This window comes from Podarcis liolepis (genome assembly GCF_965112155.1).
Source record: "Podarcis liolepis genome assembly, chromosome: 13".
NCBI classification, from domain to species: Eukaryota; Metazoa; Chordata; class Lepidosauria; order Squamata; family Lacertidae; genus Podarcis; species Podarcis liolepis.
Genome location: NC_139573.1, coordinates 42,864,231 through 42,887,114, shown reverse-complemented (window position 1 = coordinate 42,887,114; position 22,884 = coordinate 42,864,231). Strand labels below are relative to the sequence as shown.

The 22,884-nt window shown below is 46.0% G+C and overlaps 1 protein-coding gene across 1 annotated transcript in view; it reads left to right on the top strand.

The window, feature by feature from the left end:
* The window catches only part of ACE (angiotensin I converting enzyme), a 61,536-nt gene that overhangs the window by 15,635 nt on the left and 23,017 nt on the right, over positions 1-22,884 (top strand). Inside the window, exons 2-11 of the mRNA XM_083469442.1 lie at positions 3,261-3,428; positions 9,603-9,696; positions 10,883-11,026; positions 11,841-12,032; positions 14,775-14,872; positions 15,719-15,891; positions 17,260-17,483; positions 18,118-18,262; positions 20,439-20,537; positions 22,584-22,706. Coding sequence (XP_083325568.1) covers positions 3,261-3,428; positions 9,603-9,696; positions 10,883-11,026; positions 11,841-12,032; positions 14,775-14,872; positions 15,719-15,891; positions 17,260-17,483; positions 18,118-18,262; positions 20,439-20,537; positions 22,584-22,706 — 1,460 coding nt within the window. The remainder of the gene's footprint in view (positions 1-3,260; positions 3,429-9,602; positions 9,697-10,882; positions 11,027-11,840; positions 12,033-14,774; positions 14,873-15,718; positions 15,892-17,259; positions 17,484-18,117; positions 18,263-20,438; positions 20,538-22,583; positions 22,707-22,884) is intronic.

Genomic DNA, 22,884 nt, shown 5'->3' with positions numbered 1-22,884 from the left:
GTATATGCCTTTTTGTACACGTTACTTGACTGGAGATTTCAAAGGACGGCTGTGGTTTGTTTTCTCTTCCTGTTTTGGAAAATGTGATTCATCTTTAAATGCAGATTGAATCAAATTTCTTCACCATCCCTAGTCAAAAGCAAAAAGCACTCAGCAGCACCCTGCAACTTTGATTAAACACTTCCTCCTTGCAGCTTTTGCCTCCAATTGCTTCCTGTTAAAGAGCTGCCCCTTAATTAGTAAGATCTCATTCCTTGGGGTGGGGGTGGAGAGCTTCAAACAGTCTTTCCCTCTCATTGTTTTTTTCCTTTTTTATTTTATGGTGAAATACTGTCATTTCACACTTTAATAAAGTAAAAGGAAAACCTCAGTAATTCAAGCCACTCTCCTTCAGGGAACAGGAACTAACCAGTTAATGGTCAACGGCACTAATGCAACGCCGTGCTGAACACGAAGCAATTAGAGACACAAGCTACAAAGTGAAAGTTTCTAATTGAGACACAGAAGCCCTAAAGAAAATATAATGACTCCAATACAAGCTGGCGGCGCAATTCCATTGGCGGGGGGGGGGGGGGGGGAGCAGGTAGGAATAATCACCATAGGCCTGAAAATGATGGGAGGATAACAGCATCCACAGCAATTTAAATGCAGCAGGTTGGCCGTAACTTTTCCTGGATTCCACATAACAAGCAAGTGGTTGCAGACGAAATCACTAGTGTGGAATCAACTAGGAAGCTACAATGGTAGTAATCCTTTTGGATTATCACTCTGATCCAGGGCTCTGTCCTAGCCCCCCTGCTACAAAACGCTTAAAGAGTTCCCCTATACAGTGGTACCTTTGGTTATGTACTTAATTTGTTCCGGAGGTCCGTTCTTAACCTGAAACCGTTCTTAACTTGAAGCACCACTTTAGCTAATGGGGCCTCCTGCTGCTGCCGCGCCGCCGGAGCACAATTTCTGTTCTCATCCTGAGGTAAAGTTCTTAACCCGAGGTACTATTTCTGGGTTAGCGGAATCTGTAACCTGAAGCGTCTGTAACCTGAGGTACCACTGTACTAGAAATAGAGCCCTCATTTATTCATTTGTGGGGGTGGGGAGTGGGAAGCTATCCATATTTCTACCTTGGCTCATACATATCTTCAGTGAAAGGTGCATTTAGAACCGAGTGTACAATTTATTTATTTTTTAATGTGTTTGCATCTGTACAATTCACCCACGCCACCTGTTTTGATCTGGTCGGCTTCTTTCCAGTTTCATTATGATAAGGGTTTCCTCCATCTGTAGGTTTTGGGTTATTCTGGGCAGTCCCTGGGGAAGTGGGGGAACTTCTGATCTTCCTACTCCCTAACTCCTTGGTCTGTGATGAGAACTGTATCTGGCAGATTATGCTGCTACTGCTCTCTTTTGGGCTTCTTAAAAATATATATTTAAAAGTATTACAGGAGAAACGAAGGAAGGATTTTGGTGATAACGGATTCACCCCTTATTATAGAAAATAAAAATAACAACCGTTTTGCTGTTATATTTCAAAATTTCAGTAAAGATAATGACAGAAGGGTGCATACTCTGTTAAATGTGAGAAAGCTTTTACTTATTACATTGTAAATTACAGTGGTACCTTGGGTTAAGTACTTAATTCATTCCGGAGGTCCGTTCTTAACCTGAAACTGTTCTTAACCTAAAGCACCACTTTAGCTAATGGGGCCTCCTGCTGCCGCTGCGCCGCTGGAGCCCGATTTCTGTTCTTATCCTGAAGCAGAGTTCTTAATCTGAAGCACTATTTCTGGGTTAGCAGAGTGTGTAACCTGAAGCTTATGTAACCTGAAGCGTATGTAACCCAAGGTACCACTGTATTGCTTATTGTTGGATGGAAAGGCCTTCTTGCAAAATTCAAAAATATAATGTTGATAATAAATAAATATTGTGGAAGATCCATGTCTAAAAAGTGTGCTGTTGGTTTAAACCAGAAACTGCAATAATCACGGAGAGGATGAAATTCCCCAGCTCCACTGCCAGCGCCCATAGGTGCTTCAAAGCCAACAAAAACTAATCATTTAGCTCAGTTGGTTACAGTGTGGTGCTGATAACACCAAGTTTGCAGGTTCGAATCCCTGCATGGGACAGCTGCATATTCCTGCGTTGCAGGGGGTGGGACTAGACTAGATGATCCTCAGGGTCCCTTCTAACTCATACAGTTCTATGATTCCGTCACTGTGCTTTTGCTATCCTGAGGAAAGAGCACAATGGAGCTACCACAATCTCCTTTCCTGATTTTTAAGGGCTGAAAAATGCAGCAATGGCAGGCAGTGGTGTGCTGAACACACACACACTTATTTAATGATACAATAAATTGCAATTAATTTTTTTCAGAAGGGGGAGAAAAATTTAGTGAAATTCTCATGAGCCAGGTGCAGGGTTTTTGTTTCACTTACTTTACTTTTGGGGTGACAGAGGGGTGTTCTGAAGCACCCTTTCGCCCATGCTACAAATCAGCTCACCAGTGGTCTGCACCCTGCAGCCCTCCCAGGTGCACATACTTCATGAGGTCGCTCCTTCCCATGTGGCGTTTTCAGATGAGAACGACTAGGCAGCCAGGGAAGCAGCAAAGGAAAAATGCACCTGCCACGCTTGACCTCCTTGCAATAATAATAAGATACACTCAAAACCCCGCTTCTATCAGAAGTCTGAAGAAATTCTAAAATGTATTGAGGATGAGACCAAAACAACCCCCAAAAAGGAAATGGCTGCTTTGCAAGACCTTTCAGAAACTGCAGGGCAGATTTCAGCACAGCACTAGTGCCAAGGTTTTGGTGGATGCCAGTCTGTCTGGGACCAACCAAGATGGACCGTTGAAGGTACCCAGTACAGAGGTGCCTCGCAAGATGAAATTAATTCGTTCCGCGAGTTTTTTCGTCTAGCGAATTTTTCGTCTTGCGAAGCACGGTGTCGGAAAAGTTTTGGAAAAGCTTCAAAAATCACCAAAAACCTCCAAAAAGGCTACCACACCGCGTTCTATGAGTTGCTCCTCGAAGTCAAGTCGCAACTGTATTAACGGTGTTAAGAAAAAGGAAACAAACTTGCAAGACGTTTTCATCTTGCGAAGCAAGCCCATAGGGAAATTCGTCTTGTGAAGCAGCTCAAAAACCGCAAAACACTTTCGTCTAGCGAGTTTTTTGTCTTGCGAGGCATTCATCTTGCGAGGCACCACTGTAACTGTGTGCTTACCTGTATCTATGTATTCCACCACCACCCCTTTGCAGGTAGCAGCCTCTTTGAAGGAGCAAGATTTCACAGAGGTTTGGGGGAAGAAAGCAAAGGAGAGCTTCGGCAGCATCTGGCAGAACTTCACTGATCCTCAGCTAAAGGAAATCGTCAGATCCATCCAGACCCTGGGACCCTCCAACCTACCCATGGATAAGCGGCAGCGGGTAAGGACACAACTCCAGACAAAGGGAGTCTACACCTGCTCGGTGGATATGGATGATTCAGGCTTACATACTAAGCAGTATATGTAAGGTAAAGGTAAAGGTAAAGGGACCCCTGACCATTAGGTCCAGTCATGGCTGACTCTGGGGTTGCAGTGCTTATCTCGCTTTCTTGGCTGAGGGAGCCGGCGTAAAATTCCAGGTCATGTGGCCAGCATGACTAAGCCGCTTCTGGCAAACCAGAGCAGTACACAGAAACGCCGTTTACCTTCCCGCCGGAGCAGTACCTATTTATCTACTTGCACTTTGACGTGCTTTTGAACTGCTAGGTTGGCAGGAGCAGGGACCTAGCAAGAGGAGCTCACCCTGTCGTGGGGATTTGAACCGCCAACCTTCTGATCGGCAAGTCCTAGGCTCTGTGGTTTAACCCACACCGCCACCCGCATCCCTTAAGCCAGTGTTTCCCAACCTTGGGCCTCCAGCTGTTTTTGGACTACAACTCCCATCATCCCTAGCTAGCAAGACCAGTGGTCAGGGATGATGGGAATTGTAGTTCAAAAACAGCTGGAGGCCCAAGGTACATAAATTGTTAAAATAAATAAACTACAAATACATAAATAAATTCCTAGTGACATCTCTGAGGAAGCTGATTATCTGCTGTGGTAAGGTAAAGTATGTTCCAGCTCCAGCCTTTTGGGACTCCACAAACTACATTAAAAGTGCAATTTTAGATAGGTCTACTCACAAGTCCCATTAGGCTCAACAGGGCTTAACTCCCAAGTCAGGGGATATAGCATTTGCAGCCTGGTGTTGAAGTCTCCGCCAAAAGAGCCATTTGTGTTATTCTTCATCTTAGATCATATGCAGCATCCAAAAGCCATGGTAAGGTTGGAGGGAGAGACCAAAGAATGTATGTAAGCTACTGCAGGGCTGCCCCACGAGCACTAGTGACTTGTGTCAGAGAGACTGGCCATGGAGGCTAAATTCCTGCTAAGTTTCCCAAATATGCCATGGAGATAAGGGAAGCATTTAGCAGCAAATTCTGCCAAGCCAGAGAGCGAGAGGGAGACAGCTCAAAAGAGTTCTTATCCCCTCCTGCTAGTAATCCATCCTCTTTGCCTGTTCTTAGTGTTCTGCAGCTAATTCTTTCCAACTAGTCTAGTGGAGCATGTAAAGCAATTTCACACTGATGTTGCTTCAAACTGGAAAGAGAGTCCCTCAGTCCTTTTTTGAGTTCTGTGGATAGAATGATCTGACCATCATCCCTGTACGGGAATCCCTGTTGTTTTAATCCAAGGTCAAAGTAGGTGGTCGCTCGTTTCTAAATTTTAGCAATTGTGGCAGCATAGCAGTGGTTAACAGTTCCCCCCAATGGGCAAACAGCAGCTTTGTGGAGTGATTTTCAGTGGGAAAATAGCTAGCTGCGGCGTTTATGCATCATTTCCTCAGCCTCAGGGTCCCGATCCAAATGGGATGCTGTTGCCCTGAATTTATCGGTATGTACCAGCAGAATATGGGAACATAAAACGGACTGGATTTCTTTTCCTTTTTTAAAAAAATCATTTTTATTAAACAAAAAAAGAAAACTTTTTTAAAAAGCATGTTATTATTAACTGTTTGGTTCGTTGCAAAATTCCCAACTGCTAAATAAAAGTTTAAAAGTTTGAAAAATGTAATTTATAACACAGGAAAGAAAAGAGAGAAGGAAAAAGGGGGCATTATCCTTTGCATGCCAACATGTTATAGATGCCTAAAAAGGTAAAGGTAAAGGACCCCTGACAGTTAAGTCCAGTCGCGAATGACTCTGGGGTTGTGGCGCTCATCTCACTTTACTGGCCAAGGGAGCCGACATTTGTCCACAGACAGTTTTTCTGGTTCATGTGGCCAGCATGACTAAGCTGCTTCTGTTGAAACCAGAGCAGCGCACGGAAACACCGTTTACCTTCCTGCCGGAGTGGTACCTATTTATCTACTTGCACTTTGACGTGCTTTCAAACTGCTAGGTTGGCAGGAGCTGGGACCGAGCAACGGGAGCTCACCCCGTTGCGGGGATTTGAACTGCCGACCTTCTGATCGGCAAGCCCTAGGCTCAGTGGTTTAGACCACAGCGCCACCCGCGTCCCTACTTTCCCATAAATCCATCAGTCTACATTCCTAAGAAACATGTTGTATTATCAAGGTGATCCAACAGCCTGAGGGCTACATTCCGCCCACAAGGCCTTTTCTTGGTGGCCCCGGGCAACATTTGATGGCCCCCTCCAGCCCTTGCGCTGCCTTCCCAAGCCGTGAGGCTTTGACAGGTCCTAGAGTCCTCCCGTCTCCTTCCCAAAGCCTAGTTAGTGCTTTCCAAGCTTTGGAAAGGAGGTGGGAGGGCTCTAGGACCCTGCAGAGCTTCGTGCCTCCTTCCCAAAGCCCAGGTTCCCTCTTCTCCAGCTTTGGGAAGGCAGAGCAAGGGCTGGGGGGCATCAGATATTGGCCTTGCCCCCCCCCCCACGTCTGCATGCATAATAAATACAAAGCAATGCAAGCTTAAATAAGGGAGCAAACAGTGTGTGAAGATAGCACATTCTATCTTAAGTTAAAGGAAAGCATATTATTATTCCTCTTTTTTATATCTTTACCTAGAAAAACTTTCATTAAAAGGGGGGGGGGAGAGAATTGTCTGCTATTCCAGATACAACTAGCATATTTCATGGGGGCTGTTATTATTGATGTTGTTTTTATTTTCAAACAAGATAAAGCTCTGCCATTTATTCGAAAAGGGCTGGATTTGAATATTATCTTCCTGCTGTTCCTATATGGGTACAGCTAAGATGCTTAGTTGTAACCAAGAAAGAACAAATTACCCGCCCCCCAAATCCCCTACTCCTCATTCTCCTGCTTGATAAGAAAGAATACGTGAGCTTAATTTACTCCTGCCAGTCTGGTTCCCAGGGCAAGAAGCCAGTTTGTGGAATTGATTTTTTTAAAAACAAACAAAACTATTAAAAAACATGGGAACTGTAGCTGAGACTGTAGTTGCAATGATGACAAATATTTCATTTTGCTTTTTTCTCCCCCCAAAGAAACTGTCATAAAGTTGTTCCTTGTACTTTCAGAGTAAACATATTCCAACCCATCCAAAGCTTGTTTTGTGAATGGAAAACCAATCTGAACTTTGTTTATTTTTGAGTTGATATAAGGAAAGATTAAAAATAAAACAAACAGCTGCATAGCAGAGTACATCTGCAAGCTAGGAATTCTACCCAAGTGGCTTTTGTTCAGTGTCTTTTATATAAATAGTCTTTTACTAACTTTAACTCGGTGATAGAGGAGCATTGCAAGCTGCCTTTAGTGAGTCGGACCACTGAGCTACACATTGTTGGCGTTGAATGGCAGCAACCTTCCAGGGGTTCAAAGAGGGTTTCTTCCCAGCCCTAGCTGGGGTTCTCAGGGATTGAACCTGCGACCTTCTGCATGCAAAGCTTTGCTGCCGAACTTCTCCAAGGACTAGCTCAGCTTTGTTAGCACACCATCAGCCAGTGGTACCAAATACCCATTCTGGCCACCTGGGATTCTGCACTGAAAAGGTACAAAGAGTGTGGCAGAATGGGAGCTCACAGCCCCAGATCCTGGCGAGTTAGCCCTTCACTACCTATTAATGAAAGACACAGCCAACAAGAAGGCCCACATGTCCCAGATGATTGGCTGCAATGCACCTTATGAACCCTACTGCTCTAATTGACCTCTTTTCTGAGCACAATTCAAAGTGTTGGTGCTGACCTTTAAAGCCCTAAACAGCCTCGGCCCAGTATACCTGAAGGAGCGTCTCCACCCCATTGTTCTGCCTGGAGACTGAGGTCCAGCGCTGAGGGCCTTCTGGTGGTTCCCTCACTGCGAGAAGCCAAGTTACAGGGAACCAGGCAGAGGGCCTTCTCGGTAGTGGCACCCGCCCTGTGGAACACCCTCCCACCAGATGTCAAAGAGAAAAACAACTACCAGACTTTTAGAAGACATCTGAACTCAGCCCTGTTTAGGGAAGCTTTTAATGTTTGACAGACCACTGTATTTTAATATTCTGTTGGAAGCCGCCCAGAGTGGCTGGGGAAACCCAGCCAAATGGGCAGGGTATAAATAATTATAGTCGTTTCGTCGTGTCCGACTCTTCGTGACCCCCTGGACCAGAGCACGCCAGGCACTCCTGTCTACCACTGCCTCCCACAGTTTGGTCAAACTCATGCTGGTAGCTTCGAGAACACTGTCCAACCATCTCGTCCTCTGTCGTCCCCTTCTCCTTGTGCCCTCTATCTTTCCCAACATCAGGGTCTTTTCCAGGGAGTCTTCTCTTCTCATGAGGTGGCCAAAGTATTGGCGCCTCAGCTTCAGGATCTGTCCTTCCAGTGAGCACTCAGGGCTGATTTCCTTCAGAATGGAGAGGTTTGATCTTCTTGCAGTCCATGGGACTCTCAAGGGTCTCCTCCAGCACCATAATTCAAAAGCATCAATTCTTCGGCGATCAGCCTTCTTTATGGTCCAGCTCTCACTTCCATACATCACTATTTGGAAAACCATAGCTTTAACTATATGGACCTTTGTTGGCAAGGTGATGTCTCTGCTTTTTAAGATAAATAATAAATAATTATTATTATTATTATTTTCCTTGGTGCCCAGTCTTACTCCCTGAAACTTATTACCTTTCTCCCCACCGGAGAGTATTATGCCTACTCGAGGTGGTTATCTAACATCAAAGCACTTGCTAACTCCTTTTGCTCCCTTTCATGTTCTCATGTGCCCTGAATGCAGGCACGCTTCACAATCTCTTCTTCCAGCAATCAGTCCTCATCCTAACACAACTCCCTTCCCCCACCACTGTGCCATATTTTTTTTTCAGAACTCCTTTTGTCTCTTATATAAAGGTAAAGGTACCCCTGACCATTAGGTCCAGTTGCGGATGACTGGGGTTGCGTGCTCATCTCGCTCTATAGGCCGAGGGAGCCGGCGTTTGTCCGCAGACAGCTTCCGGGTCATGTGGCCAGCATGACTAAGCCGCTTCTGGCGAACCAGAGCAGCACACGGAAATGCCGCTTACCTTCCCGCTGGAGTGGTACCTATTTATCTACTTGCACTTTGACATGCTTTTCAACTGCTAGGTTGGCAGAAGCTGGGACCAAACAATGGGAGCTCACCCCATCACGGGGATTTGAACCGCCGACCTTCCAATTGGCAAGCCCTAGGCTCTGTGGTTTATACCACAGTGCCACCCGCGTCCCTTATATACCTTCTCTTATATACCTCTTACATATATACCTCTTCTCTTATATGCCTTACCCTAAACAGAGGCGGACTTTGGCCTTTCAGATTTCAGAAACTCCAAAATTGAGCACCCCCTATGCCTCTCGTCTTCCATTCTGCTGAATTCACTACGTCATAGTTGCAGCGCCCACTGTGGTGGAACTGGTCACACTGCCCAAAATCCACCTCTGCCCTGAAGGCCGATGCAATGCTGGCCTCCTCCTTTCCAAATTCCGCCATTATCTGTCCTTGCTCGCCACCCTCCCCTCCCATCGCTTTTTAAGCTGTAAAGAATTGATTCTGTACACCTCTACTGCCCCCTGCCACCCACTTTGCATTTCCCATTTTCTCCCAGCCCACACTGAATTTCAGGCCGGCCTCCTCTTGTTCCTTTGACCGTGCATGCCTTGGCCAGGTTATGGTGGTGAGAACACCAGAGTCCCTGCTTCCATTCAATTGTGTGTAGAGTGGTCTGATCAGGGTCTTGATGGTGCAGGCAGCATTGTCACATCAAAGTCATGTGAGAAGGCTTTTATGCTGAAACAAAAGGGACTCGCCCAATAGTTTTGTACTTTCAATAATGCAAGATTACAGGGGAAATGAAGGTGTTTTTGGTCCCGTTCCTGACTTGGCTGGCTACAGACACCTAAGTTTCAAGTTCATCATAAAATAAATAATTTTGAACATACTCAGGAAGCCTGTGTTTGAGGCAGCCTCCCTGGGTGTCCTTGCTGTTGCCACCCGGCAGCCATTCTCTGTTGAAACTATGATAGATTATAGGGTACAAAGGAGACCTGAGGTGTGCAACAGGTAACAATGTGGCTGGGCCGAAAAGGAGTGGCTTCGTAGAACTAGCAGGTATGGGACTATCACACTAACCTGGACTATTTCTCTTTCCTTTCTAAGTATAACACTATTCTGAGTGAGATGGACAATATCTACTCCACTTCCAAAGTATGTCTGCCAAATCAGAATTCCAACTGTTGGGCTTTAGAACCAGGTGTGTATCTTCCTGTTCTCATTAGCGTGACCCTCCCACACCCCAATCTACGTGATTGCTTTCAACACGGGAGCACCTCAAGGGGGAGGTGATTTGTTGAGATCTGAGGGCTGTGTCAGAAATACCACAAGTCCCATGGTCACAGGTAACTGTGACATTGTAGTGGCATAAAATGTCACATGCTTGCTTTGATGTTTACAAATATTTACGTGGTGCTTATCATGCCACAGATTGTCTTGGTTCATATTCTACAGCACTTGTGGAACATGTGGCTATCCAGCTGTTGTTGTTGTTGTTGTTGTTGTATTATTCCAACTCCTAGCCACTCTAGGAAGCTAACACAGCCAATGGTGAAGGATAGTGTGAGCTGTAGTCCAGAAACACTCAGAGACCCATAAGTTCTCAACTCCTGTTCAACAGTATGCTTATTTTTCAAGTGTGAGACCATCTTGCCCCCACAACCCCTGACACAACTCTTGAAGAGTCTGATTGATTTGGAGCTCTTAAAAATGATGTCTTCCTTTAAAGTGTTTCAGCCATTTATTTGGCCACCAAATGTATCACTGTACATTGATAAGGGCTAGAATAGAAATTATGTGTAGCAGCTGTGTCCAAAGATTTACATACAGTGGTACCTTGAGTTAAGTACTTAATTCGTTCCGGAGGTCTGTTCTTAACCTGAAGCACCACTTTAGCTAATGGAGCCTCCTGCTGCCGCCACGCCGCTGGAGCATGATTTCTGTTCTCATCCTGAAGCAAAGTTCTTAACCCGAGGTAATATTTCTGGGTTAGCGGAGTCTGTAACCTGAAGCGTATGTAACCTGAAGTGTATGCAACCCGAGGTACCACTGCATTTCAAAAACTAGGGCACTTTTGAGAGAAGTTACAAGCGCTCAGCTGCCAGCAAACCCAGAATTAGTGTTTCCCAATTTGAAAGACAGAAACTGGTGCTGTTGAGATGCTTCTGAATCTACCACCGAATCAAAAATAGCCCCAAACTTGAGGGGAGGGGAGGGGACTCCTTTGTCCCTGAACAATAACACTGAATAAATAGCACTGCCCTTACGATGAGGCACATCACCCACAAAATGGGTTCTTTTCAACCTATGACCATTTTCTGTGTTTGTTTGTTTTTTGTTTTTTGTTTTTTTTGTTTCTGGTCTCTTCTCCCGCACTCACTTCTCAGAGATAACGGACATCATGGCCACCTCTCGCAATTACAGGAAACTGCTCTATGCCTGGGAAGGGTGGCACAACGCAGCCGGCAATCCTCAGCGGCCGAAGTATCAGGAATTTGTTGAACTAAGCAACGAGGCCTACAAAATGGATGGTGAGATTCTTTAAATATGGATTGGGGGGTGGAAATAGGAAATGGGCCACTCATGGGATCGAAAGACCGCCTTACGAAGAAAGCTGCAAGCAGCTGGGGCATTTTACGTTAGGCAAAAAAGGTAGCTCCCCCTACTGCCCTCCTTTTAGAAATGTATTCCCCATGTTTCCTAAGAGAGGACCCATTTGGACAATGGGTCTGCAATGCCAGAGTGAAGCCACTGTGATCTGATGATTTATGGTGTGTTACCTCAGCACGCACATTCTCAACTGATTTCCATCCCATTTTGAAAATATTTGAGGGAATGGTGAGCATGTGTCAACGTGTTTAGGAGAGGGTCATCACTGCAACAATGAATTTTGACTTACCCTGCCACCCAACTGTTATGTACTGAAGTTCTCACCCTGGGCCAGCAGGGGGATACTGTAGATAGTTATGCAAATAAGGGATTGAAAGTGATGTTCAGTGATTGGATAGTTACAGAAAGTGGTTACTGTTGCGTTGTAGTGGAGCTCTATATAAGCAGGCTGGCTGAACCCTTCAGTTCAGTTCTGTTCTGGCCTGTGAATAAACAAGAGCTGTTTGAAGAATCACTGTGTCATCTGATATGTTCACCCACAACTTAACAACAACCATGCCAAAAATGATCATGTGAATTGGCTTTCAGTTTGTGGTTGTGTGCTCTGTGCCTTTAGAACAGACAGACATTGAACAACATGGATATAAGATGTGGTGGGGGAATGATTCTCCAACCTTGTGTTGAGATTATGCATGTGTGACTTCCTTTGGGTTCTGTGCTCTTGTTGGCGTCCAGGCTTCAAGGATACCGGTGATTATTGGCGTTCCTGGTATGATTCACCAACTTTCGAGGATGACCTGGAGCAACTCTATCACCAGCTGGAGCCCCTTTACCTAAACCTGCATGCTTTTGTCAGGAGGAAACTGTATGAGCGCTATGGCCCTACGTACGTCAACCTGAAAGGCCCCATTCCAGCTCACTTACTAGGTAAGATGGCAATAAAAAAGGGGATGAAGTGGAAGTCATGCTAGAGAGAATCATGATGGCTCATTTCTGAATGCATGAGGTGTCCTGCCACACTCTACACAGGCTGACCAGTTGGGCTGCTTGAAGCTGTCATGCCTAAGAGTGAACAGGTCCATTTCTATTGAGTCTCAACAGTGCTAGAGATGATGATGATCTAATCGCTTTTCTGACAAATGTGACCCAAAGCGATTTACAGTGGACGCTCGGGTTGCGAACGCGATCCGTGTGGGAGGCACGTTCGCAACCCGCAGCACCGCATCTGTGCGTGCGTGGGGTGCGATTCGGTGCTTCTGCACATGCGCAAAGCGCAATTTAGTTTTTCTGTGCATGCACGAGTGCCGAAACCCAGAAGTAACCTGTTCCGGTACTTCAGGGTTTGGCGCAGTGTGCAATCCAAAAACGCGCAACCTGAAGCATCTGTAACCCGAGGTATGACTGTACAAACAAAATTGAAATAGGAAGAAAAAAAACAGTTGCAACAAACAAAGCCAATAGAAACCTTAAAAACCAACATCTATAGCAATAAAACGTTGGTCTTAAAGATCCTATTCCACTGCAAGAAGCCACAAATGCTTTAAAAAACATCACATCAAGGGCTAAAAGTCCAGGCAAAAAGGGGGGGGGGGAATGCATGGCACCTAAAAACAGGTAAAGATTACGGGATCATAGCTCGGTCAGTAGTCAGCAGAGCCTCCGTATGGGGAGAACATTCCACAAGGGGAGAGCCATCACTGAAAAGGCCTATTCTCACGTTGCCACCCTCCAGACCTGTGCACATGGGGGGGGGGACAGTGAAGGGCCTCAGATGACAATCAAAGGGTTGGGTTTGTATGAGGAGATGTGGTCCTTGATGTATTGGGGTCCTGCACAGCTCCCCTGCACTTTGAATGGAGCCTGTGCAGTTGTGCAAGAATTGGTGTAAGTTTCGCCTGTCCTGGTCAACAATCTGGACAGCAAATTCTACACCAGTTGCAGTTTCTGAACCATCTTCAAAGGCAGCCCCATTTATAATGTGTTGCAGTAATCCAGCCTAGAGGTTGCCAGAGCCTAGGCCAGAGGTTTCCCACCCTTTTGAGTGCACCGCTCTCTTGACCCAACTACATTATTTCTGTGGCACCCCTATGAGTTTGAGGCAGTCCTTCCAAAATGCATCTTCCAAAGGGTGGGAGAATAATGTTCACAAGAAGCATAATCTCTCGCTCTCATAAAAGCCTTGGAGTAGGTGCTGCCAGTCTTTCTGGAACTTTGGCCAGCCTGGGTTTCTTAGTTGTTTAGAGCATGGTGCTGATAGTGCCAAGGTTGCAGGTTTGATCCCCATAAGGGGCTGCTGAATATTCCTGCATAGCAGGGGGTTGGACTAGATCGGGCTTCCTCAAACGTGGCCCTCCAGATGTTTTGGGCCTACAACTCCCATGATCCCTTGCCAGCAGGACCAGTGGTCAGGGATGATGGGAATTGTTGTCTCAAAACCTCTGGAGGGCCGAGGTTGAGGAAGCCTGGACTACATGATCTTTGGGGTCCCTTATAATTCTACAATTCTATGATCTGTAAACCAGGGAAACTATCATGGTTGCCCCATAGTCCTGAAGCTGTTCAAACTACCCACCCCCAGCTACTAATAACATACCGTATTTTTCGCTCTATAAGACGCACCAGACCACAAGACGCACCTAGTTTTAGGAGGAGGAAAACAAGGAAAAAAATATTCTGAATCTCAGAAGCCAGAACAGCAAGAGGGATTGCTGCGCAGTGAAAGCAGCAATCCCTCTTGCTGTTCTGGCTTCCGGGATAGCTGCGCAGCCTGCATTCGCTCCATAAGACGCACACACATTTTCCCTTACCTTTTTAGGAGGGAAAAAGTGAGTCTTATAGAGCAAAAAATACGGTAATTAATGTGATATCTTCAATGGCCCTAAGGGATCTAACAAGACTTGGGAAGAAAACCACAGTTGTCTTCGCTGCGAGATCACATTCACCCGGTCCTATACCAGCTGCACTGGCTCCCGGTGGAGTACAGGATCAGGTTTAAGGTGCTGGTTTTAACCTTTAAAGCCCTATACGGCCTAGGACCCTCGTACCTACGGGACCGCCTCTCCTGGTATGCCCCACAGAGAAACCTACGGTCTGCAAATAATAACATCCTCAAGGTCCCAGGCCTCAGAGAGGTTAGGCTGGCCTCAGCTAGAGCCAGGGCCTTCTCGGCTGCGGCTCCAATCTGGTGGAACGCTCTGCCACAAGAGACTAGGGCCCTGCGGGACCTGACATCTTTCCGCAGGGCCTGCAAGACAGAGTTGTTCCGCCAGGCCTTTGATCAGGGCGCAGCCTGACTCCCTCCTCTGGCAACCTGCACAGAACTTTGCTTAATTGGTTGCCATCAATTTGATTTAATTAATTTTTATAATGAAATATTTTTAGATTGTGTGATTATTTGACTGTTTGATTATTTGATTGTTGTTAGCTGCCCTGAGCCCGGCTTCGGCTGGGGAGGGCGGGATATAAATAAAATTTATTATTATTATTATTATTATTATTATTATTATTATTATTATGCCTCCATGCCCCAAATGTGGAAAATTGACAAATATAGCTTCCCGGTGATATTGCATCATAAGCTTCTTCTTCTTGCTATTATTCCTTATGGTAGGAAAAGGCTGAAACTAACTGATCGCCTCAAGCTAAGCTGTGCTGCTTTGCCCCCTGCAGGTAACATGTGGGCGCAGCAATGGAACAACATTTACGATATGATGATCCCTTACCCAAATAAGCCCAACCTTGATGTCACCAATACTATGAGGCAGCAAGTAAGGTCATCGGTGTTGTTATTACATACACTTTTCTTCTTACACTTTTGCTGCTTTGACTGCAGCCTTCATATAGACAGCAGGGATTGTGAGTGAAAACAGCTACCGTATTTTTCGCTCTATAAGACGCACCAGACCACAAGACGCACCTAGTTTTTGGAGGAGGAAAACAAGAAAATAATATTCTGAATCTCAGAAGCCAGAACAGCAAGAGGGATTTATGCACAGTGAAAGCAGCAATCCCTCTTGCTGTTCTGGCTTCTGGGATAGCTGTGCAGCCTGCATTCGCTCAATAAGACGCACACACATTTCCCCTTACTTTTTAGGAGGAAAAAAGTGAGTCTTATAGAGCAAAAAATACGGTACATACCTAAACATCACTGGGGGGTGGGGTGGTATTGCTACCATTTTGTAGTGAGATGCTGCAGAATAAGTGCACACCTTAGGGGAATAATGAGTACTCCCAACAAGAGAATGCCTGTATTGTTATCTATTACGAGTTGAATCTCAACTTACCATGCTTAGAATAGTAGATCCATTGAAATCAGTGGGGCTTGAATTAGGAGCAGCTGAAGCCCCTGATGTTGGGAAAGATTGAGGGCACAAGGGGAAGGGGATGACAGAGGATGTGATGGTTGGACAGTGTTCTCGAAGCTACCAACCTGAGTTTGACCAAATTGCGGGAGGCAGTGGAAGACAGGAGGGCCTGGCGTGCTCTGGTCCAGGGGGTCACGAAGAGTCGGACACGACTAAACGACTAAACAAAAACTGATTTCATTAAGCATGGCTATGTCTGGATCCAAGAAAATGCATGCTATCTCATTCTGTGGGTGGGTCCTTTCCTAGAATTGGAACGTAACACGCATGTTCCGGGAGGCGGACGCATTCTTCACCTCACTTGGCATGATTGAGATGCCACTTGAATTCTGGAAGGATTCTATGCTGGAGAAGCCAACAGATGGCCGAGAGGTGGTGTGCCATGCGTCGGCCTGGGACTTCTACAACCGCAAAGATTTCAGGTGCCTACTGCATGTGAAAGGGCCTTGCTTTGGAAAGGGGGAACCAAATGCCTTCTTGGAAGAGAACCACAGAATGCGTTTATATAGATCCCTTTTAAAGAAACACAGGTCTTGGGAAAAATATCAACGTCCAGTTTTAGTAACAACATGTGGTTCAATTTAGGCGGTCTAGAAATGAAATGAATAATGATAATAGGTATTAGTTTCCTCCTCTCAGAGCTACAGATCTCAGTAAAGTGGTACCTCGGGTTAAGTACTTAATTCATTCCGGAGGTCCGTTCTTAACCTGAAACTGTTCTTAACCTGAAGCACCACTTTAGCTAATGGGGCCTCCTGCTGCTGCTGCTGTGCCGCCGGAGCATGATTTCTGTTCTCATCCTGAAGCAAAGTTCTTAACCTGAAGCACTATTTCTGGGTTAGTGGAGTCTGTAACCTGAAGCGTCTATAACCCGAGGTACCACGGTACCCTTAACAAACTGCGGTTCACAGGAGTCTTAGGAGGAAGCCGTGTGCCTTCAATGTGCATTGGATGTGCTTTAAATTTATATCGTGTATCAGCGATAAATCTACTAAATGTATAAACCAGTTCTGAAAACCTTTTCTGTTTGCTAAATCTTTCCTGGAAACCCTGGGAACTATAGTGTGTGGGAACACTTAATATGTTAAGTCATCTCTGAATCCCTTGCAAAGCTACCAAGAAGGACTGGTGTTCCAAGGATTACATCTGTGAGAGCTTTAAACAATTTAAATTCTAGGACAGGGGCAGACCTTGGTAATAAGGTGCCCTGAGTGAGGACAAGATTTGCTGAGGACAAATACTTCTTATTCTCACAATACAGTGGTACCTCTGGATACGAACAGGATCCGTTCTGGAGCCCTGTTCGCATCCTGAAGTAAACGCAACCTGCGCCTGTGCGTGTGTGGGTTGCGATTTGCCGCTTCAGTGCATGCGTGTTACATCATTTTGACCATATGCGTATGCGCGAGCAGTGAAACCCGGAAGTAACGCGTTCCGTTACTTCCGGATCGCTGCGGAGCGCAACCCGAAAGCACTCAACCTGAAGCAACTTCAACCCAAGGTATGACTGTATTTCCTTTTGGTGCAGTTGCTATTTTTAATGGATCTTCTAAATAGGTACCTGTATGAATATAGGGTGGTGATGATGGCTTAGCAACCCTTTGGTTCAGTGCCCTGTGCAGGGAAACTGAAGAGGGACTTCCTTTTCAACTCTTCTGAGGACTCCGTGTGTAAAAGGGAAGCAGGAACAACCTTTCCAGTCTGTCAAGCACAGGTGCCCTATTAGCTCAACTGGTGGATCTTAACAGAACCAATGTTGCATCCTCACCTTTCTGCTCCATACTTTGCAGGATAAAGCAGTGCACAACCGTCACCATGGAGCAGCTCTTCACAGTACACCATGAGATGGGGCATATTGAATACTACCTGCAGTACAAGGACCAACCCGTCTCCTTCCGCAGTGGGGCCAACCCTGGCTTTCATGAAGCCATTGGCGATGTCATGGGCTTGTCCGTCTCCACCCCCACCCACCTCAAGAAAATTGGGCTGCTTGACCAAGCCACTGAGGATATAGGTAACCGTTGAGCACTGTGGGTGATGTAGGAGAACTGTGGTGAATAGGTAATCGATAGAGTTGATGGGACATTTCTCAAGGGTCAGGTTTCCAGCTGAGATTAGTTGCTTTTGGGACGTGGAGCCAGACTTGTATCACTCCAGGGCTTCCCAGCTGCTGAAGAAGAAAGAGAAGACCCTAGACCAGGCATGGCCAAACTTGCCCTCCAGATGTTTTGAGACTACAGCTCCCATCATCTCTAGCTAACAGGACCAGTGGTCAGGGATGATGGAAATTGTAGTCCCAAAGCATCTGGAGGGCCAAGTTTGGCCATGCCAAAACCCAAAATTTGCTCTCCATTCTTTATTGCTGTTAGGGATTGGGGAGCCCTTCATATCCACACCTGTTCCCTTTGGGCAACCCAGAGGGCAGCTTTGTGCCTGCTCAGGGTCTGACTGCTGCCATCCGTTGGGTTGGAAAGGAATTTCCTATAAAGTCAGGTGGGTCTTTGTGCCCCAAGGCTTGTGGGTCACTTGCCCAAGTCATCTCAAGCTTCTTACTCTGCTTTTGACTTGTGGCACAAGATCTGCAGAGTGCTTATTCTGCTCTTATTCCAGCTCTGAGTCTTCTTTCCCCTTTCCCTTCTTCTTTGCAGAGAGCGACATCAACTACCTATTAAAAATGGCCCTGGAGAAGATTGCCTTCCTGCCCTTTGGCTACTTGATAGACCAGTGGCGATGGAATGTCTTCAGTGGGCGCACCCCTCCCAACCGCTACAACTATGACTGGTGGTACTTGAGGTAAAGGACCCCCCCCCCAGCAGTGCAACTGTGGTGGGTGGAGGGCTGCCATGATGTCTGAGCAAGGGAAGCCATTGTTTCAAGAAACTGTGTGAAGGGAGGGGTTCCCCAAGCTGATTTCGGGTGATAGGACTGAATTTCAAAATTGGGAAGGAGGAAGTCCATGTTTGCTTGAGGGACCCATATATCTTCTCAACAACTCTGTGTGTGTGTGAGAGAGAGAGAGAGAGACAGACAGACAGACAGACAGAGAGGAGAGGGAAAGAGAAAGAAATTTATGAGTATGTGTGAGTATAAGCAAAGTTAAGAAGGAAAAATATTCAGGAATTTATTCAGTTATTTTGCTTATACTCCACTTTACAACCCTGAGAGGTTTTCAAAGCAGTTTCCCAAAGAACCCTCAAACCTACATAGGTAGGTAAAGGTAAAGGACCCCTGGACAGCTGAGTCCAGTCATCTTGACAATGGGGTGCAGCGCTCATCTCATGTCAGGTCAAGGGAGCCGGCGTTTGTGTGCAGACAGCTTTCCGTGTCATGTGGCCAGCATGAATGTGGCCAGCATGAATAAACCGCTTCTGGCACAACGGGACACCGTGATGAGTGCCAGAGCGCATGGAAATGCTGTGTACCTTCCCACCGCAGTGGTACCTATTTATCTACTTGCGCTGGCGTGCTTTTGAACTGCTAGGTTGGCAGGAGCTGGGACAGAGCAATGGGAGCTCACCCCGTCGTGCAGACTCGAACTGCTGACCTTCTGATCGGCAAGCCCAGGAGACTCAGTGGTATAGACCACAGCGCCACCTGCTTCCTATAAAAGTCATATTCAAGTCAGGAACAGAAATAATATGGTGACTTTTCTGTTGCCAGGACTATTCAGGTGGCATTCCCTGCCCTGGTGTTGCCCTTCGGCTTTTGCCTACTAGGCAGCAGTCCACTGATGATCTCTTGAGGCAAGGAAGTGGGGCTGAACAGCTGGATCTTGCTCAGCCCATGATGGAGGGAGCTCTTCCCTCACTAGCAGATAGGCAGATCGTCTAAGAAAAATATAAATTACTGGAGGAAGAGAGAAATGCATGCACCTGTATACATGTTGATCCAACATTGATTGACATGAGTTTCAGTTTGCTCCCTTCTTTGTGCCACTTTCTTAGGGCAAAACTAGACATAAACTGCGGTGCTTAGTAAGGAAAACGGGTGGCATGATGTCATCACATCAGGCACTCCCAAACAGCCAACCATGTGGGGTGGAGGCAGAGTAATCCATGATGCGGTGACAGATAAAGAAGGGGCAACTGGGTGCAAGGCAAGAGAGCCAGTGTGGCATAATGGTTAGTCCAGAGCTTTCCAAACTTTTCAAATTGGTGACACACTTTTTGCACATACATCATTTCGCGACACAGTTACAGTGGTACCTCTGGTTGCTAACGGGATTCGTTCCAGAGGCCCGTTTGCACCATGAAAAGAGCGCAACCCGCAGCGGCGCGCCTGCAGGTTGCAATTCGCCGCTTCTGTGCATGCGTGCGACGTCATTTTGCGCTTCTCCGCATGTGTGAGCGGCGAAACCCGGAAATAACACTTTCCGGTACTTCCGGTTGCCGCGGGATGTGACCTGAAAGAACGTAACATGAAGTGGACGTAACATGTGGTATGACTGTAATTCAGTTTTGCATCATTTCGCGATACAGTAATTCAGTTTGACTAGCAAAGTGGTGGTTAAGTTAACCCTTTCCTGCCCCAGGAGGAGCACGGGGAGCATTCGCGTGACACAGCTACACACTGCAGCCGACACACTAACATGTGGTGACACACAGTTCAGAAAGCTCTGGGTTCGAGTGTTGGACTATGACCAAGGAGGCCAGGGTTTGAATCCCCACTCAGCCATGAAGCTCACTGAGTGACCTTGGGCCAGTCGCCATCTCTTGGCTTACCTCACAAGGTTGTTGTGAGGATGAAAGGGGGGGGAGGGAGAGAACAAAGTACACCACCTTGAGCTCCTTGGAAGATAAACGTGGTACAGACATGTGGCGAATAAATAAATATAAATAATAAAAAGCATATCCATGATCAGCATCAAATCTAGATTAAGAACAAACAACCTGGAATCTTCTTCATTTCTAGAGACTTGTGCTAATGCTGTTCTGTTTCTTCTCTGCCCACATGGCTGGCTTTTCTCCAGAACAAAATACCAGGGAATTTGCCCTCCTATTGCAAGAGATGAAACCAACTTTGATCCTGGTGCTAAATATCATATACCTGGCAACACACCTTATATCAGGTACCGGGAGCTGAAAGAGTTGGGGGATGGGGGATGTGTAAATGAAACATGGTGAGCTTCACTGATGTTCTTGAGTGAGGCTGGTGTATATGCCTTCATTATTCATGGAATGTCGAGTACATTGCAATGTTCTGCAGTGTTGAACTACCTGAAGGTTCTGACAAGCAGATCTAAGGTGGTAGAGAAGAACGTGTTGAATTTCTCAACTTTCGAATTCCCAAAATGAGCGGTGCTAAAAAGTTGTAATATGACATGGGAATTCAATATATATATTGGTTAAATTAATATAATTTAGTTTTGCTTGGAAAGTAAAACGTGTGTAAAATTACATAGAGACCATTAAAATTTTGAAAAGTACTTGCAGTTACAGTGGTGCCTCGCAAGATGAAAAGAATCCGTTCTGCGAGTCTCTTCGTCTTGCGGTTTTTTCGTCTTGCGAAGCAAGCCCATTAGCGGCTTAGCGGATTAGCGCTATTAGCGGCTTAGCGGGCTTAGCGGATCAGCTGTTAAGCGGCTTAGTGGCTTAGGATCAGCTGATAAGCGGTTTAGCGGCTTGGGGAAAAGGGAGGGGAGGAAAAGATCCCCGCAGGAACTCGCAAGACATTTTCGTCTTGCGAAGCAAGCCCATAGGAAATTCGTTTTGCAAAGCACCTCCAAAACAGAAAACCCTTTCGTCTAGTGGGTTTTCCGTCTTGCGAGGCATTCGTCTTGCGGGGCACCACTGTATATTATTATTAATAATCATTATCTGACATTTTCAGAAGGTAAATTAAAACTCTGGTTTTCCAAAAGCAGTTTATGTGCTTCTCCATCAAACCTAGATTTAGCAAGCTAAATGTTGCTCAGTCACACACAAAAATAAATAGCAGATTTGAATTCCTCACACCCAAAAACATATTTTCAAGACCCCACGCTGAAGAAATTTGCAGAAATTAAGTTTCACCCCCTAAGATGACACCCCCTAGTGGCAGAGGAAGGCTGCATGGAGTTAAGTCCCCCAAAATCAATTCTGAACTCCATACTCTTTAGTATAGGAACGAGGAGCCTTTGACCCTCCAGTTCCTGTTGGACTTCTGCTTCCCCCAAGACAGAATGACCCACAGCTGGGGATCATGGGAGCTGGAGTTCGATAACATTTGTAGGTCCAAAGGCTACTCCTCCCCCAGCTGCTTTAGAAATGCAGAACTTGCAGAGAGTTCTTGACTAGCGTATTCTTTTAAGGCGAGGAATTGTATGAAGTTGTTTAAATTTAAAGGTGACTATCAAATTCACACTTTCTGAAACAATACAGTGGTGCCCCGCAAGATGAATGCCTCGCAAGACGGAAAACTCGCTAGACGAAAGAGTTTTCCGTTTTGGAGGTGCTTCGCAAAACGAATTTCCTATGGGCTTGCTTCGCAAGACGACAATGTCTTGCGAGTTCCTGCTGGTTTTACGCTCCCCCCCTTTGTCTAAGCTGCTAAGCCGCTTATCAGCGGATCCGATCAACAGATAAGCCGCTAAAAGCCGCTAATAGCGCTAATCCGCTAATCCTTCAATGGGCTTGCTTCGCAAGACGAAAAAACCGCTAGACGAAGAGAATCACAGAACGGATTCTTTTCGTCTTGCGAGGCACCACTGTATCAGAAACTAAGCAAGGTTGTCCTTTGAAATTTACACTTCTCTGAATTTTGCGGTGCAAACAGTGTTTGCAGAAGTGCTTATATTAGGGGAAATTGCTCATGGAAATGTGCATATTTAGGAGAAATTTGCCCTAAAACATTGATAATCCTGCAAGAGAACTTTTTTTTAAAAAATCACCAATTTGCTGCAGAAAATGGAAAAATGAAAAACTAAGAACCAAACTGGCAGATCTTTCCGTGCTTCATTTTTTTTGTAACGTTATGCCTTCAAAAATTGACTCTTGTTCAGTATTGCAGAATTTGCTGTGATATTAGTAGTAGTGGTAGTACGTAGTAGTATTGGGCAATGGGGGTGGGAGTGGGTGTCCTACTGAAGAACTGATGGGTACCAGAAGTATACGGATTTTTGTTTTGTCTGGGGCAGGTACTTTGTCAGTTTCATCCTGCAGTTCCAGTTCCACAAGGCGCTCTGCCAAGCTGCCAACCACACTGGCAATCTTCATACCTGTGACATCTACCAATCCAAAGAAGCTGGACAGAAGCTCAGGTGAGAGCAGGGAGAGATGGGGAAACAGCAAGGCGTGGTCTCCTACCTAAACGGTGTTAGAAGCAAGTGGGAAGACGTAGGCTAACAATTCTCTGCTTGGGGGCATTTCCTCTTTCCTGGCACCCTGATGTAACAAGAAGGGGTACACCTGTGTTGGAAAAAGCAAGAGGGTTGTGAC